Here is an 18,392-nt window from a genome sequence, read left to right as displayed (position 1 = left end):
CTCTCTCTCTCTCTCTCTCTCTCTCTCTCTCTCTCTCTCTCTCTCTCTCTCTCTCTCTCTGTTTTTCGATGAAAGACTTCGTCACTTTCACCCTGCGTTGCGAGCAATTTTATATAACCCTCTGGTAACACTAAATCCCAACATTTCTTAATTAATGAGAACATTTTTCCTTAAATATTGAAATATCGGTGCTACATTAATGTTTTTCAAGATAATTTTACAGATACAGAGAAGTGAAATATATATAGTTGAAATAAAACTCGAGATATTAAATTATACACTGAAAATCTTTCTAATATATTTCTTTATATTGATATAAATCTTCCATGTGTGGGTATATACATATAATAAATGTAGTGTATGTAATATAATAAATATTTATGTTATAAAAAGCATTTTTATAAATTCGGAAGGCTCATATAAATAAAACTTTCTATATAAATAAAATGTTAATCATAATTATGGACAACGCTCGTATCTAAAAGATATCGTATCTTAAAGATTTTATCGGTGAATATCGTGATACATATATAAATATATAATACATATTTGCTCAATGTACTAGTTAACAAGGACATTTAATTGCTCTACATTCGCTTTGCGTAATCAGTCAGCAAATCTGTTTAGGATATCTAAGACTGTCTCTCTTTTGCTAGCCTAAGGACATCGGTAACATTCAACCGTTTCCGAAGGTCCGAGAGGCTACGAAGCGTGGGGAAAACAAGCAGAACTGGTCTCGCGTGCGTTGTATTAAACTACGCAGGATCCTTCGATCGACTCGGCTCGCAATAATAATTCTCTGTTCTGGCGTGAACGATCTTTGCGAATGCTTCGTTCATCGCAAGGGTTAAAGTTCTCGATAGGCTACGGATGCGAATTGCTAAATTCAAACGCCACGAAGAAAGAAATGGAGATTACACGCAGAATCACTCTTTAGGTTGAATGTATATAATTTAAAATGCTAACTTTCATCTGAAGAGGGCACGATAAGGTTGCCAAAACATGTAATGCATACTTATGAGCGAATATTTGTATATACTCCTTCATTTATTTCTTTTGTGTATGTTTCATATTTTATATCTCATAATATTTCATCAAAATTATAATATATTTATATTCATTTAATTGTATTATAATCTTATAACATTGACTCTTACACGCCCCTTAATTTTCATCACTGTTTTAAAATGCTAAGATAAAACATAGAAGGATGTGTAATAATGGATTGGTGTACACTCTGAAAACAGACGCAGGAAAAGGTGGACACCTTCCTGTCGTGCTGCCCTCCTGTCGTGATTCCTACGGTTATTTTGCATCATAATCCCTTTGTCCATTAAGGTTACCTTGGGTAATGCAATGCATTCAAGTAGTTTAGTCGCATTGAATACGTTCCCATAGCGCAGAAGATTTTTTTATTAGAAGAAAATGGCAATTTTAAATAGAATTTTATTTTCATATGCGAGCTATTTCAATTTTCTATCGTACTCGATATGTATAAGTATACGTTCGATGTAGTTTCCGTTCTTGTGCAATTAATACACAATACTGAAACGGATTGTGTTCTACAGTTCCACAGCAAGTACACGTTGCGTCATAGAGTAATTTGATTTTGACCGAATCGCGGGTGTGCATAGATAATGATGAAAAGTTACGCAAGATTCCATCGCGATTGCGATCAAGGTGAAAGTCTTCGGGCTCGGTAGAGCGAGACTTAGTGGTATCAGCAGCGAGTCTCGTAAATTATAGGCAATGTCGTTGGAGAATGTCCTTTAACGACGAGCATCAAGGAGTCTTCTCTGCCTCGAGGATAATCGCGTGCTTCACGGTGGACTCGCACGTTTTTCATTGTTTTTCATGGCACGATACGGATTCGTTCCCGGCGATTTACTCGCCACGGCGTATAGATGTCTATCCCGCGAGTCTCCTAGGACTTTTAATGTACAATTATCTCGCGTTTATATCTGCGAGCGCAAATCGAGTCGCCTCGCATATGCACGCCTTCTAGGCAGATTAAGTCTAGTGCGTCATGTTGAATTTCACGGTGAGCTGAAATTTTTATCCTAACCGAAGAATATCACTTTTCATGTATGAAGAATATTTTTACAAAGTAGGTGGCTGCCTATAACAAGTTCTGTTTTAAGATACCTTTAAATACGTTTTAAGAAAAATATTAAGTAAACAAGGCTCAATAAAAATAAATAATGATACAAAAGAAGGGCTACGAGCCTAATAAATTCGATAATTTAACAAAAATATTAATAATTTTTACAAAAAAATTTTATATAAAAATCTATAAATTTAATAACCCTCAATTATAACTATAAAAACTACACTCAAATTCTAAGTCCTATTTAAATTATAAAATGCAAATGAATCTCCGTCTCTTACAACGATTGATAAAAAGAGATTCAAAATTTGTTTACCAATTTGGAACCTCATAGCATCAATCTTACAGATTTTACAATCGTCTAAAATTTTCAAGTCCAAATCGTTGCTGTAGTTGAGAATTAATTCAATTAAACATTTTATAATTTGCGCTAAATTTAAAAACAAAATTCTGTTTTAAAAGTGAGTAAGAGGTACATTTCATTACGTTAAATCAGGATTGACAAATGTTTTTCTTTTTTTTTTGTCACTAATGTTTTTTTTTTTTTTTTGTCACTAATGTTTTTTTTTTTTTTTTTTAAATAAAACATTATGTTTTTTTTAAACATGTTTTTAATGCTTCAAATACGCTTTAAACCATATTATAAAAAAAAACATATTTAAAACATTAAAAACATCAATTAAACATGTTTTAAAATGTTTAAAACATGTTTTTTACCAACCCTGCATTAAATCGCATGCCATTTTGTCACTACTTCCTATACGTATTTAATTATAAGTCTTCTCCTGAGAAACCAGAAATACTGAACGGTACTTGTACGTCGTTCTGGCTGCATTTTTTTTCGCGAATGTAAGGCGCTTTCACTGAAACGCGCAAGATTTGTTGAATACTTCTGTAATTTACACGTAATATTATGAAATGAGAACGACATAGTAACATAACAAAATGTATAGTTAACATTGTTCAAATGAAGAAGGAATTAATTCAATGAGAATTTAATTCATCATTTACACGATAATTATATGTTGGAAATATCTTACGATGTGGAAGGAAGTTGATGGTAGAGATTATAAGTTCCGCGTGATTGTTGTCACATTAGAAACGTCAATGTACTGACGTTAAAATTTATTTCAACACGTCTCTTAGCAAAAATTTGATTTTATATATATATATATATATATTTGTGAAATTGTAAAAAAATAAAAATTTCTTGTATGTTATATAGTTTCTATCAATATTATTCTTTTCCCAATAAATAAACATAAAAGATAAAAAATAAAATGAAATACAGAATGAATAAAAATAATCCTATTCAGTCTCAAGTTAATATTTTTATTGCTCGTTCAATAGGAGTGTGACGCAGGCCTTTGGAAGCGAATTTTTATTTATAAGAGGAAATTTCACGCTTGAAGTATTCAAGAGTGAATCTCCGCAGTTACACGATTTCTCAGATTGAAAAATATTAATATGCCACTGTCTCCGTGGATTATGTCAGAAGATCCTGCACAGAACCAACCCGGGTGAACGTCGAGCTCCTTCCTCGGAAGGACTCCCCGCATTGGCTCCGGGGTGAATCAGTCCTTTGTGCCGGGCACTCTCAGGGTCAACCACTTTCGGTGCAGTATATATCTCCGACGGTTTATATGTACACTCGCAAACACACTCGCCCGTCCCGAGCGTGCCTATAAGGTATCCTGAAAGTCGCCGCGTAGCCAACAGTCAAGTACCACTGAGCTAGCTAGAGGTATTTTCAGACTGATTCACTGCCACATCTTCTCGAAAGAGTGAGATAAGATTTAATCCGTGCGACTGTAGAAATCATACTTTTTACAGAATTAACTTTGAACATGTACATATATAGAATATTTATTGTTATACAGAAACGCAAAAAAATAAATCCAATATTACTTCTTTAAAAAATATATTTAATGCAAAGGAGCTAAAGTGACTTTTGATCTTTTCTCAATACGATTAAGAAACCGATTAATTAAAAAACATAAAAGTTCGCGTTCTTACTAGAAAAAAAAGATTGCATTGCTAGACAACCTCTCGCTTATTCTTCAGAACTGTTACTCGGTGTCTTTTTATGTAAACACAGATTAGAGTGACGTGACGTATTGTATTATATAACATCGCAATGCACGCATCCAATCGCATTCGTAACTATATCCAATAATGCTATAATGGGAAAAGGTCTCGTGCGCATCGAGCAACAAAATAAACCAAGCAATTCTCTGCGTTAAGAGTTCGTTAGAGCACGCGCATTCATTCATTTCTTAAACGTTCGAGGAGATTCATTTCGGTTCAAGTGGGTACTTCGAGAGAAACGACGATGTTTTCCATATTGTCGAGTCTGGCGGCAGTTAGAAGGGGTTAAGCCCTGCTGTTCCTTTTTCTCTGGTGATCCTGAAGTTTATTGGCTCGACGCGCTGTTCAAAGTCGAAAAAATAAATCAAATAGACTGCTGCACGAGGGACCGAGAGTGGCGGGAGATTCGCAGGAAACGCACGGAGGAGAAGATGAGGATGAGAAAGAGAAAAAGAGAGAGAGAGAGAAGCGCAGAGGAGTGGCGAATTCGTCTTTGCCAGCGGCAGAGGATGTTTCTCACGAAATTTCTCATCGTGATTCGCGAGCCTTTAATTCGAGTCGCTGCTGATTCACTCGTGACGTCTCGTAACGCAAGCGAAACAATCGCGGGCGATCAGATCGCAAACATCTTCCTTCTCTTTTAGCGATCCCTCGCTGCGATTAAGTCAGCGTTAAGAGGTAATTGATTTTTGCGTTCAACGAACAGGTTCAATAAATCGTTTCGCGAGGATATCGGTAGATAGGATACGCTGGCGAGACGTCTCTCTCACGCTTCTCGCATCTCCCTCGCCCATCTCGTGCGAGAAACTAACAAGTCAGCTTCTACCGCTGACGTCATTTTGGCATGGATCTACGTTAGATGGTTGATGGACTATCTCATCCAACAGCCCAAAAACTCTATAATATCTCTAAATAAAATTGTATTTAAATAAATAAGCTTATTCGTAACCTGATTGCGACCTTGATGAGAAGTGCAGAATGAGTTGAAATTTCTATAAAAGAAACTGACAAATTGAAAGTCAAATTAATTTTTTGTACTAATGTAGACTATAAATATCGAAATGTGATCGCCAAAATAACGCGTTAATCAATTTATTGCGTTCTAACTTCTTGTAACATCCACTCAACGAAATGAGTAATCTAATAGTAAGATTATAAGTTTATAATAATCGAAACAGTTCAGCGACTAATTCATGATACATAAAATCTGGCGGCTTGATTACAGAAACGAGACGCATGACAGACGACACCAGGCGGGCGTTATCAGGTGAGGGTTCAGCATCTTTCGGCGACGCGATCGAGAGATGTCGGATGCCGCCGGTACGGATAATCCGGCATTCGCCAACGAGGACGAGTGCGTCAACGGTTCCAAATTGGAGAACGGCGGCCAGCAGCAAGCGGCCTTGAACCAGGATCACAAGTCCTCGGCGGATAATGCGCCGGTAGAAAATGGCCACCAACGATCCTTCATCTCCCAACACTACGTCGAACCCATTAAGCCGAGCTCGGAGCCGTGTTATAAAACGGAAACGAGAATCGAAGTGCCGGCCGATAACACGGAGAAGAGTGTGTCGGAACCGAAGCTTAATGGCGTCCACGGGAATGGCAATAATAACGACGCGAGTTTCCTTAACAACAGTGCTACGAGCGTACAGATTAATGGTGAGTTCAAATAATATCACGTACACGATATTCCACTATTACGTGGACACACCGAGGCATGAACGTTATATGAATACCTATGAACTTTTGAAACATGGGCAAGGGCATTTGATAAAATTAGAATTTGTAGTAGCCGCGCTTCTAAAAGACGAGTTAACTGTACGTTTCTAGTCATGTAAATTTATAATGTACGAATGGAAGGAAAGGTATCGCAAGGAACCGCTATAGAAAAGTTTATCATCTTCCATTACCGTTGCCCGTAGGACACGATTTTAGTAAGAGCGAGACTTTCAATCGTTAATTACAGGTATTGACATTACTACCGGTTTGTCGAGAAAAAGTCGTTCATGGCCGATAAAATTCCAGGAAGTATCGCATCCGGGACTTTTCATGGTGGATCCGTTGACACACATCGCAATTATTAACGTACATGTCCTGATCATCTCAATCTCGCTCGTATATTTTAAAGTAACAACAGTAATTCCAAGTATTTCTTATCTAAATTAAATTAAACCGGCAATCTCTTCTTCTCATTAATTATTTGTTTACGTACATCTTATTAACATACAATCCTTATATTTCGTGCGAATATGCTTCCCTCGTTATGGCAGGAAACTCTCAGCCCTGTTTAGTCACATTACTATTTTGTGGAATGCGGTTTCTCCGCTGTTTCGTATGTGACCGGAAAATGAAAACCGGTTGCTCCATACGCGTAGATGTACCTCAATGGTAAACGGTTTCCCGTTTTCCCGTAGACTCCGGAAAGAAGGAACAGATCGAGGCCGTAAATCTGGAACTGGTCTCGATGAGGCCATACACGGGCAACAATATTCAGACAAAGGGTCAGGAAGCCTGCGAGGTACCAGCTGATCCTTACGAGGAGTACTTCGTGCCGGTTAACGAGCATCGAAAGTACATCAGGTAACGTGTTATTTGTCATAGCGAACGTGTCTCTGGCGCTTACGCATTCTTGATTTCATTTCTGGTTTCGCCTTTTAACTCTTGTTTAACAGTTTTTTTTTGTGGCTATCAACCAAACGTGCGAAAATTCTTCCGGATTTTAAAAACAGGAAACAGGTTTATAAAAAAGAGAAAAACATACGTCCTTATAGGATCTTCCAGTCATATGTACCGGATATTATGATCGTTTTTTAAACAATACTTTTTGTTATTGTCGTCAGATTTACAATTGAAGGTCATTTTTACAAGTACAAAAAGCTGTACTATGCGCGTAATAAAATGTTAATTACATTATGAAAAGCGAGAGTTTACCATATATATTAAGCATACCGACATTATCCCGGCGCGCAATAATTACGTTCCTCTCTCAATATTCATTTTAGAATAATCGTACTGCGAGCACAATGTATGTCATAGAGTTACAGTGATAACATCTAGAGGGAACATGTGTGTAGGATAGAAGTATTATTTCCTAGAAAGAAGCGTACAAGTATTCCGTTACCGAGGGAATCATCAGGCGATAGAGATATCTTAGCACCGTTTTTAACTCCAGTCAATAGCACATAGAGCTTGGACAAGCTGCTGATCGAAAAACCTCACATAGACAGTTAGACGGTGTTTTCTGTTGTCACGGTACTTAGCAGGGGTCCCGAGGCCGAGGTTGAAACAACCGTAGCTGGAGTGCGTTTTGATTTGGGCCCCGGCGTCGGCCGCGAGGGACTCAGCCTGAGAGATCCCGCCGCCGGATTGGTCGACTATTCCCACTGGCTGACAGCCCTCAGGTACTTGACGGATGCTTTCGAGGGAAAAAACAAAAAATAAAAAAGAATACAGCTGGGAACTGTCTTAGTGGAATATATTTCAGATCTCTTAGGGGCACGCGGTCGCGTACTAACATGCTTATGCTATCAGTACCTCCTCCCCCCCCTCGAGTCGAATCGAATACATAAATTTCTTCATAAAAATTGCACGTCCAAAAATTTACCCTTCGTTTCGTATCCTATCGACACCAAGATGGCTTCTCCAAATAAGAGAATCGATAACAATATATGAACCACAAAAATCGACATGTACTGCTGAACGTAGGAATCACCGTTAATTAATTGATCAGGATTAATTCCGAAATGTAGTACCGCAAACCAATCAAAACGCAAACCAAATCTAGCGACATGTTATCATTGATCTCAAAATCTAATCGGTGATACTTAAGCCAGAAATGCGTGCGGCAGGGGCGCTACATATGGTATATATGATCCAGAGATTAGGCATTAGACTGGGTGCGACCAAGGAAGCTTCTAATCCCATTGGCTGGACATTGACGAAGGTTGCTAGGAACCGCGTTATATGCGCAACGCTGTATAAAATACGCTTTTTGGGTTTAGGACAAGAAAGACATTACATGCGATATATTCATGTCTCTATGTGACAACGAAATTGTGTTGCAGAGGCGAGAAACTTTACGTTACGAAGGACAAGAGGTCTAGAAATTCGTACTGGAGAAGAATGGCCTGGGGATGTGCGCTGTTGGTCATAATAATTGCCGTAATCATCGCCATTTTGGCCGCAAGTAAGACGGCTTTTTTTATTCTTTTAATTCTTTACAAATTTTATTTTTACAAAACTATCCATATACTATCCATAACAATATAAAAAGAATATTATACATATTTAAAATTAATTAGACACTTTTTAAGTTTATGACAAAATTGCTTCAAAATAAAAACGTTGTGTCCTTATTTTAGCTGGTGTATTTCCAATATCAGCTACGGAACCCTTGGAGAACGTGGAAGAAAATAACACACGCCAATTTAACGAAGTGCAGGCGGCTGGAAGTCGAGAATATGTGAAAGATCCGCCATTAAGTCCACCACCTTTAACTTCGACTGTTCCACCGTGGCCTACAACTGACGAAACGCTATTCGAAATTGTACCAGATGCTCTGGATGGAACTTTGAGATTAGATGATTTTAACTGGAATGACGATTTTAGTGATATCAAATCTCGAGTATATAGACAAGTAAGTTCCGAAATAGAGGAGCATCTAGGGAACATTCTCCGACAAGCGGGTAGCACGTCTATAATCAAAGTATACGACATCAATAAGGAAGGAGAAATCAGATTCAGAATAAGTCATCCACCTCGGAATATACCTGAAGAGAGTCAAGAATATATCGAAGATGTATTACGAAAAAATGGTAATATGATCGGAGAATATCATTTAAACAGACTTCATGTAGGAAAGCTTATCGATCAATGTGAATACGGCAATCTTGAGTGTACCGGAAACTGTAAATACGATTACCCCTCTGGCACATTTGTATGCATCTGTAAATTAGGAGAAATATTACATCATGATGGCAAAACTTGTGTGGATGATAGCGATTTAAGTAATGTCGAAATGGATGATGTAATGCCACAATCCAGCACGGAACCAATTGATGATTTTCAAGGTAGAAGCAGAGATCCAAGCGCGATAGACTTCGAATCCAGACATTCCAATACTTGGAAAAATACAGACTTCAAAGATTCAGAAACAGATACATCAACGGCGAAGTCTAAAACAGAACACATTAATCCTGAGAAATCTGACATATCAATAGAACAGCAGACCGAATTTACACCAACGACGAAACACGTTTCTGAGAATGGTAATTCTCATTGGAATCATGAACACGTACGTCATCACTCGAAGGAAACCACCATTGAATCACAATCTCCCATTAAAGCTTCCCAAGAGCCTTCTACTGAACCAGAATCTACTGCTGAACCAGAACCTACCGCTGAACCAGAACCCAGTGCTGAGCCAGAACCCAATGCTGAACCAAAACCCAGTGCTGAGCCAGAACCCAGTGTTGAGCCAGAATCCAGTGCTGAGCCAGAACCCAGTGCTGAGCCAGAACCCAGTGCTGAGCCAGAACCCAGTGCTGAGCCAGAACCCAGTGCTGAGCCAGAACCCAGTGCTGAGCCAGAACCCAGTGCTGAGCCAGAACCTAATGTTGAACCAGAAATTACTGTTCCACCAGAACTTACCGTTAAATCAGAGTCAGAGCCTACACCTATATTAGAATCCGCTGCTGCACCAAATCCTACTTCTGAACCAGAATCCACTGTAAAACCAGAAATTGCTCCTGAAGTCGAATCGACTATTGAAGCAGAAACTATTACTGAAAGAGAATCTACTGCAAAATTAGTGCCTGTCACAGAATCAGCAACTATCAATGAAACAAATACTGAGGTAAAGTCAAAAACGGAGTCGCACCATTTAACAACAGAATCATACTTGAAATCAAAAACTGTAATATCTGAGCAACCTGAATTCTCTGTTAAACCAATGTCTCATAACGATACTTCTGAATCATCTACACAGGTATCACTTTCAGATGATGCTAGTACAACTGATATACTCAAATCTTTCATTGATTTAACGGATAAAAGCGATAATTCCAAAAACGATGAAACTCCCATCACAACTGTAAAGCCTAATAAAAATCCAATAGACAATGATACACCCTTACAAGTAATACCTTTAACATTTAAAGATATCAATGATAATGTAGAAGCTAAAACAACGACAATACAATCTTATAGTAAGGCTGATGAAATTACTGAAAGTACAATTATCGAAGCTGATCTTACTACCTTAAGTTATAAAGATTTAAAACAAAATGATGATGTAAAACCTAAAAATCATGAGGAATCTGTCACAGAACAATTTACACAAAATCCTAATCTTCAAAAAGATAAAGAAAGTGACTCTACTATAGAAACAAATTTGAATACAAATTTAAGCAGTACCCAGAATAGCAGCTCTCCAATTAATGAACATGACTTAATAACCAAGCAAAAATCAGGCATCGATTTAAATATTTTTGAACAGACTAGTTTAACTACTGCAGCAACTACTGTGCCAGTAAAAGAAAGAACAGAATCGACTACTAAATTCATGAATAACGATAGGCATTCATCGACAGGATATATCCATACAATAGAAATAAATGGCATAAGTAATAGAAACCCAGAAACAAACAATTATACTAAAGTACACGAGACAACTACGATGCCAGAAACTACTCCAACTGACATATATACTCAGCCAATACTTGGATACCGGGAAGAACTTGTACCCGAGCCCGCATTGCAACCAAATACGCCAGATTCGAACGAGAAAAATGTCATTGAACATATGCCGACGACGGTCTTTCCTAAAGTACCGGAAAATTTTGCCCACAATGTCGAGCCACTTAGGGAACCTATCGTGAAATCGGGAGACGACGAACATATTATGTTGATACCAAAATCCGAGGAACCAATAGAGATACACGCGATAATTCCACAACTCATTCCAGAAGCCACAAATAAATCTCGAACAGAAAACTCGACAACAAACGAGAATAAATCTGTAGAAGGTACAATCTCGATCGACTCATCTACAATGCGTTCTAATGAGAATATCGTTAATACAAGCAATAATAAACACGCGGCACGTCCCGATGAAATGCAAGAACATTCAACGAGTCATCCCCTTCACCCAGCGGTATTCCCAGAAAATTCAGTAGATCATTTCGCAGGAAAATCCGACGATCGACCGACTGAGGATATGTCACCATTCTTACCGGACGTTCATAAAGAAAAAGAAAGCTTGAAGAAACCACGCTTAGATAAGGACGAACAAGACGCTCCTAATCCTTTTGAAACTCATATCGATGATGTTATAACGCATCGGCCATTAATACGTAATAATGCAGAGAGAGTAAATGAAACTGAAACCAAAGATTTATTGAATGACGTTAATTCCATGAGTAATGAAAAGAAGGTAGATATCACGAAGAAAACCACACAGAATCATGAAATAAATACAACAGATATTGTAGGCAATAGTGCTAACACTAACAATACAGAATCTAAGATTCTGGACGTATTATATCAAAATAATTCAACAAAATCAGTCGACAATAATGGAACAAAAGGTATTACAAATCAAGAAAACGACAATTTCTCCGAAGATAAAGAATTGAAAGTGATTCCGTTGGCAGTAGAAGATAAGTCAGTAGATTCAATTTCTCAAACTACACTGCAACCTATAGATAAGAAAACAGAATCTGAAATTGTAACTTCCGCTGGAAAGAAAGTACAAGAAGTTGAAGGTATCGCGATAGAAAGCGGTGTGACAAGTTCAGAGAAACCAGAAGAAAATGCTGTAGAAGATCATTACAATGATATTACGGATGAGACCTTGTCAAAAAGGTATCGACACGATAATACCGATATTCCGATTAAAATTATAGAGTCATCCAAAAAAGCAGTTTTAAAAGACATTGACCCTAAAAAGAGTTCTTATAACGGTCCATATTCGTCGTTAACTACATTTGATGTCATAAAGAAAAAGAACGGAACAAACGAGAAGATACCTTCTGATACAACACAAAGTCCGATGGTTACGAAAACCGATGGCGTTGTAAACAATCAAATGGAAGATGGTAGATTGACCACACAAGAACCTGTATTGCCTATAGAAATTCAACAGGAAATGTCCACGACAACCGACAAAGTTGAAATCACCACCGTAATCGATAACGGAAAACATGAAGAGAACAATACGGAACCGCCGAACGTTGGTCAATCCGATGAGAAAGAAGCTATTGCAGCACAAATAACAACAACTCAAGTTACGCTGGAAACTAAGACTACAGCTCAGATCCCAATTTTGCCCGAGGAGCTACAAACGACAGAAAGCAATGTATTATCAACAACATTGAGTGAAGAGATATCGAGTGAAGACAAGAAAATGGAAACTATTAACAAAACAGTTTCAACAGATGATGCGAACAATACAACGAGAGAAAACGAAACAGAGAAAGAGAATGTTACCAGCAACGTAATGGATACGTCGGAAAGAAGCATGGCAGCGACTACGATGTACGAGAGTAACGTCAGCTTAGGAACTGGCCGGAAAATAGAATATGATAAAAATGGGCAGGCAATTGAAAGTGCTACGGAAAGCATAAAAATTGAAACTACTCCTATGACGTCTACAACGGGAAAATATATTGTGAGCGACGTAGACGGAACCTCGCCTACGCCTAACGATGTCACCACCACGGAAGATGTCAGACCAGTCACGGAAATGCTGGACGACACGGAACCAATGATTGATTACAGAATGTTATTCACCACGGTTCCGCCAAAACCGATATTAATTGATCCGGAAGTGTCTGAAGAAGCGCTCAGAGTGATACCGCTTGAAAAAAATCCGGAAAGCAAAAAAAAACCAATTGACAAGAAAGGATTCGATAAATACAAATACAAAAAAGAAAAGGACCTGAGTTTGGAGGATCAGAATGAAGACAACGTTTTAACGGAAAGGTTCGATCAGACCATACTTTCCCAAACAGAACCATCGACAATTACGACTGCAGACCGTGAGGAATTGCATGACAGTGTGGTAAGCTCGGATATAGACCCGAATGTACCCAGATTTACCGTAGCTGACAAGGAAGGCAATATTGTACCAATATCGAAATGGAAAGATACAGCGTCTAAAAGCGAAAATAAGGATGCGGTTGCAGAGATGAAGCCCAAAAATTATCCTAGCTTTATACCGGTATCGGAAGAGATAATAGAATCAGTACCGGTTACGGAGCCTTACGTAATCATACGAAATTATACTCGTCCCATGATCATATCGAACGATACAGAAAAAATGTCTGCAAATGAGACGATAGTCGAAGGTCAAATTAATACAAAAGCAAACGAACCGACTGGGCAAAACGCCACCTTTTTTGATCAATTATTCAGCGACCATGAAGAAGCGGAAGTAGATCGTGTCACGGAAGAATCAACTACGCAAACTTCAACGATGAAAGCGGAGATCGAGAATACCACCGCTAGCAGTCCTACGGAATTTCCGTTTCCTGGGAGTCTCTCGAAATGCTCCACAGGCCAATTTCAGTGCGTTAACGGAACGTCTAGGAACGGTGCGTATTGCGTACCACAGTCCGCCAAATGCGACTCCGAAAATGATTGTTCCGACGGCTCGGATGAATGGAACTGCGAGGTAGAAAATTGTTCGAGTAATTTCCGCTGCGCCAATGGGCATTGCCTGAAGAGGCACCTTGTTTGCAACAAGATCGTGGATTGCGACGATGGCAGTGATGAACACAACTGTGAGAACTGGCAGTGTCAGTCTGAAGAATTTAGATGCCCAAGTGGTAAGTGTTGAATACAATCAATATTCAAAACGATATTATGAGAGATCACTAATAAAATAATAATGGAGAGTAATAAAATTCAAATTCTTGATTGTTTGTTAAGACCAGAGTTGGGTAGTAATTAGTTAAAAAAGTTAAAATAACTAAAAAGTTAATAACTTTTAACTTGACTTAGTTAATTTGAAATGCATTAATTTTTAACTTAATTTAGTTAATAAATAATAATAAAGCCTGTAAGACTAAAATAAAACATTTGAATTTTTGCTTTCATGATCGGCAAGCTTAAAACGCGTGTAAATGTGAATACATTAATGTCTGCTTGTTGTCATTTCATTAATCAACAATTACCACGCGGACTTATAATTATCGTCCGAGATTCTCAAATTTCTAATTATCATAGCGGTGTCACTCATGGTAATACTCGTCTTTAAGTAATGAAATTTCTGAGTATTAGAAAACGCGTCGTTATTCGAGACAAAAGATTCAAACGTATTGCGAAAGCTTTCCCATTCAGTGAGTTTGACGGAAAACCTTGGCAATTCGTGGCGATCGTGAGAAGTTTTCATGGGAAGCGCGTGTAATTGAATCCTCTCGATAGGATTGATCATGATATTATTATGATTATTATTATTAAGACTGAGGCGACTTATCGTGTCCCGCAAAATGTCTCAGTGTAAATGTCTTCATAAGGATCTCCACGAAATATGAAATGGTCGCTTGCTCTTCGGTCGTAGCTTGCAGTAGTTTAACGTGTAGATCTCGACAGGAGGCACCCGTGGGAAGCTCCCAATATTAAAAAATCGATTTTTTTCTTCATGCATTCGTTTGCTCATCGTTTGCTCACCCTTAATTCAAAAGATATACGAAATTTGGGGGGCCAACTTCACACTAGCCCTCCAATCGGTTGCCATTGCAGCTTACTAGTGCGGAACGCATGTTGCAGCGACCGCGAGAGTGAATCACGAATAAGACACGAAGAAGCGCATGTTGCGGTGTTCGCGAGAAAAGTCACTTATAAGTCTATGGCACATAGAAAAAAGTTTGGCCGTAAACATAATCAGCAAGCGAACTGACACTGATGAGAAGCACGTGTTGCAGCGTCAAAGAGAAAAGTCACTGGTGCGAAACGCGTTTTGCGGCGTTCGCGAGAAAAGTCACACAGCGGAGCGCGTGTTGCGGCGACCGCAAGAGTCTATCAGTCAGAATCCGTCCACGTTGCGGCGATATCGGACTACGAAATTAATCCTGCTCGAAGGACCAAATTGTTGTCGCGCGACGCGGATTCTCGATAGATTATAGTTGGACAGTTCTAACTGAATTTTTATCACGCATACGAATTCGAGCGATTAGCGGATCCACCTCACTTGGTGGCTTTTGATTGGTCGTTGCTGTCAGCATAGCGACCAAAAGAGGAAAGACAATGATAAGGTCATTACAAAATAGACAAACATATATTTTACATCAAGAAGAAGAGGAAGAATAGCAAGAAAGTCGAAGTAATATATGCGTAATATATCGAATCAAACGATCCAGAAGCCTCATTTATCATAAATATCCTAACGGAATTCTGAATAAATTTAGAAAAAAACTCAATGATTTTGTGATTAGAAACCCTATAATAAACGAATTACATCATACGGTAGTCACTTTGATTGGCACTCGTTAGATTTTATCAATTCCCGCTTATATTTAAATTACATTAAAAAAAATTCATAGCATAGATGCCATAAATATTATAAACTAAGATAAATAATGAGCATATACCACTACACTGGGTCTTTTTTGTGAGAAATTGCCTTTTAATATAATTCAATTAATCTGATGGCGGGTCGACGTAATGATATTCTTCGTAATATTTATCTACAATAATATATGAGAGGTCTATTCGCAAAATTCTCGTAAGTGCTTTGATACGCGTATATCTCTTTATATAGAATCTCGATCAAACAACTATCTCAGGCGTATAAGGTAGGCTTCCACTACAATGCCTTGCTTATGAGTCCAGTAGTGGAAGCCGGGACGAAACGCCAAAAAATCAAGTGATATTCTTCGTAGTATATTAGAATAAATTAATGAATATGGTCACATTCTGCAGGACTGAAAAACGTTTTAAGATGGTCACATTTAGGACCGAAAAATAACGTTTATTTAATTGAATTATATTAAAAGACAATTTCTCACAAAAAAGATCCAGTGTAGTGGTATATGCTCATTATTTATCTTAGTTTATTTTCAAACCACGTAAAATCAATTAATATAGTCATAAATATTATATTTCAGCAACATAAATATGAAATAAGTCTTAGATGAATAATTTTGTTGTAAAACAATGATGTACAACCACCATTTTTCTAAATTATTTACAGATTTTTTTAATATGTCATTCAACATATTATTAAGATCCATGATGCAATGTGTGCATCAAAGTTGTTAAGATTGTTAGTCAATTTAACTCATGATAGTACTGCGGTAGTTTATTAGTTTGCGTTATAAGTCTGAAAAAAAATTTCGACGCATATTTAGAGATTTACATACGTAGTATATAAATTCACATGAAAATTATATTACAAGCTTCCAAGATCTAGCATGATCGTAAATGGCTTATTCTCATCGGTATTTAGTTTGAAATTTTCACGATCCAAATAAGATTTGATATTAAATAAAATCAAAACAAAGAGCATACAGCCACATCGCTAGTTATAATGAGCAAATGTCCTTTATTCAAAATAAACGTTAAATTTGTCTATACAGATTTGATATTGCTTCTAAATTTTCATATATATATTTTTTGGATATAACTTATATGTGAATAAAAAAAATAATTTTATCTAATAATCTAAATATTGTAATTATTATTTAAAGTAATTTTGTTTTAAGAAAAAAATTAATTTCTTGTTTCTTCAATTTTTAATTAATTTTATTCATTTTTTTGAGTTATTAACTTTAACTTAATTTAGTTTTAAAATAACATTAACTTAGCCAACCCTGATTAAGACTTTCAAACAGCTTTTTAATTTTGAATAGAATATTAGTTATACAGTTTTATTATATGTATATGCAAAAAGGTTTAATAAATCTTAAGCATATCGCTAATGAATAATAAAATTTAATAAATACCACAATAATTTAAATATTTCAAATATGTAATACTCTCTTTACCAGAATCTGGATAGAATTATGAAATTTTACAATTGCAGGAAGATGCATTCCGGGATTATGGCAGTGCAATGGTCGGTCCGATTGTGAAGAACATCAGGACGAGTACAATTGCACGGAAACTTGCGGAAACAATGAGTATCTATGCCCAACGGAAAAGTGGTGCATCCCACATGCGTGGTACTGCAACGGAGTTGCCGATTGCGTTAATGGGGAAGACGAAAAGTTATGTGATTGTATCCTAGATCAATTCAAGTGTCAAACCGGCGGCGGATGCATCCCCCGGAACCAGGTCTGCGACGGCATCGAGAATTGTCCGGATCATTCGGACGAATGGAGTTGCCTAATCGCCAATATTACTGCGGATCAAAATCTCACTAACGCAGAAACGGATAGCAACACGGCGAGCGAAGCGAATCGCGTGCCATTTTTGAAGATAAGGTATTTAAATCATACCGAATAAATATAATAAGTATCAATTGTTTGTTTTACTTATTTCTAAATTATCTTTATCAATTCGAAACCGCAAATCAATCAAATGTTTTATTAAAGAGAAAAAATAGTTCAATATAAAGTTAAAATGTTAAAAAAAAGTCGCCAGTTGTTGGTGTAAAGAAGTGGTCAAACTAATAATTAAAATTTAAAATATTATCCAATATGTTATGTAAAAATATACGAATGTTTTAATCTTAAATGGACAAATTTCGCCAAAATTATTCCACATTTTAGAACATTTCTGTGAAATTTGCTGACAATTTGTTAAAATTTCTCTGAAATTTTACTAAAATTTTGCTAAAAATTAATTTTTCAGGTGAAAATGATTAAAGCTAAATTAAAATTTTTCTAAAGTGTTCAAATTTTACTGAAAAGTGTTTCAAAACTTAAAATAATTACAGCAAAAATTTCTGAAAAGAATTTGGATTCTTTTCAGTGTAACAATAAAAAATATATAATAATAAAAACGTTAACAAGTTGTAATCTCTTCTCCTGATAGTTTCCTAATGTCAAAAGAGTTAAGGTAAAAAGATATAAAACAAGTAGAAAGATTATGCTTCTAAAATGATAAAATATATGTAACAAGAAAAAATAGTTATAAATAATCATTTTAAAAAACCCTAATTCTTTTTATTAGATCGAAATGAGTAACTTTTTAGGCAAATTATAAAAATATGTGCTCTTACATAAAATAAGAAAAAAATTCCTTTATAGGT

The 18,392-nt window shown here is 36.9% G+C and overlaps 1 protein-coding gene across 1 annotated transcript in view; it reads left to right on the top strand.

Annotated features, from left to right (window-relative positions):
- Window positions 1-18,392, top strand: part of LOC108781487 (uncharacterized) — a 43,737-nt gene that overhangs the window by 23,554 nt on the left and 1,791 nt on the right. Inside the window, exons 2-7 of the mRNA XM_018549453.1 lie at window positions 5,421-5,857; window positions 6,613-6,778; window positions 7,459-7,599; window positions 8,263-8,384; window positions 8,560-14,025; window positions 17,223-17,622. Coding sequence (XP_018404955.1) covers window positions 5,500-5,857; window positions 6,613-6,778; window positions 7,459-7,599; window positions 8,263-8,384; window positions 8,560-14,025; window positions 17,223-17,622 — 6,653 coding nt within the window. The 5' untranslated portion in view covers window positions 5,421-5,499. The remainder of the gene's footprint in view (window positions 1-5,420; window positions 5,858-6,612; window positions 6,779-7,458; window positions 7,600-8,262; window positions 8,385-8,559; window positions 14,026-17,222; window positions 17,623-18,392) is intronic.

Source organism: Cyphomyrmex costatus, unplaced genomic scaffold, assembly GCF_001594065.2.
Source record: "Cyphomyrmex costatus isolate MS0001 unplaced genomic scaffold, Ccosl1.0 scaffold825, whole genome shotgun sequence".
NCBI classification, from domain to species: Eukaryota; Metazoa; Arthropoda; class Insecta; order Hymenoptera; family Formicidae; genus Cyphomyrmex; species Cyphomyrmex costatus.
This window is presented reverse-complemented; position numbering and strand designations above follow the sequence as displayed.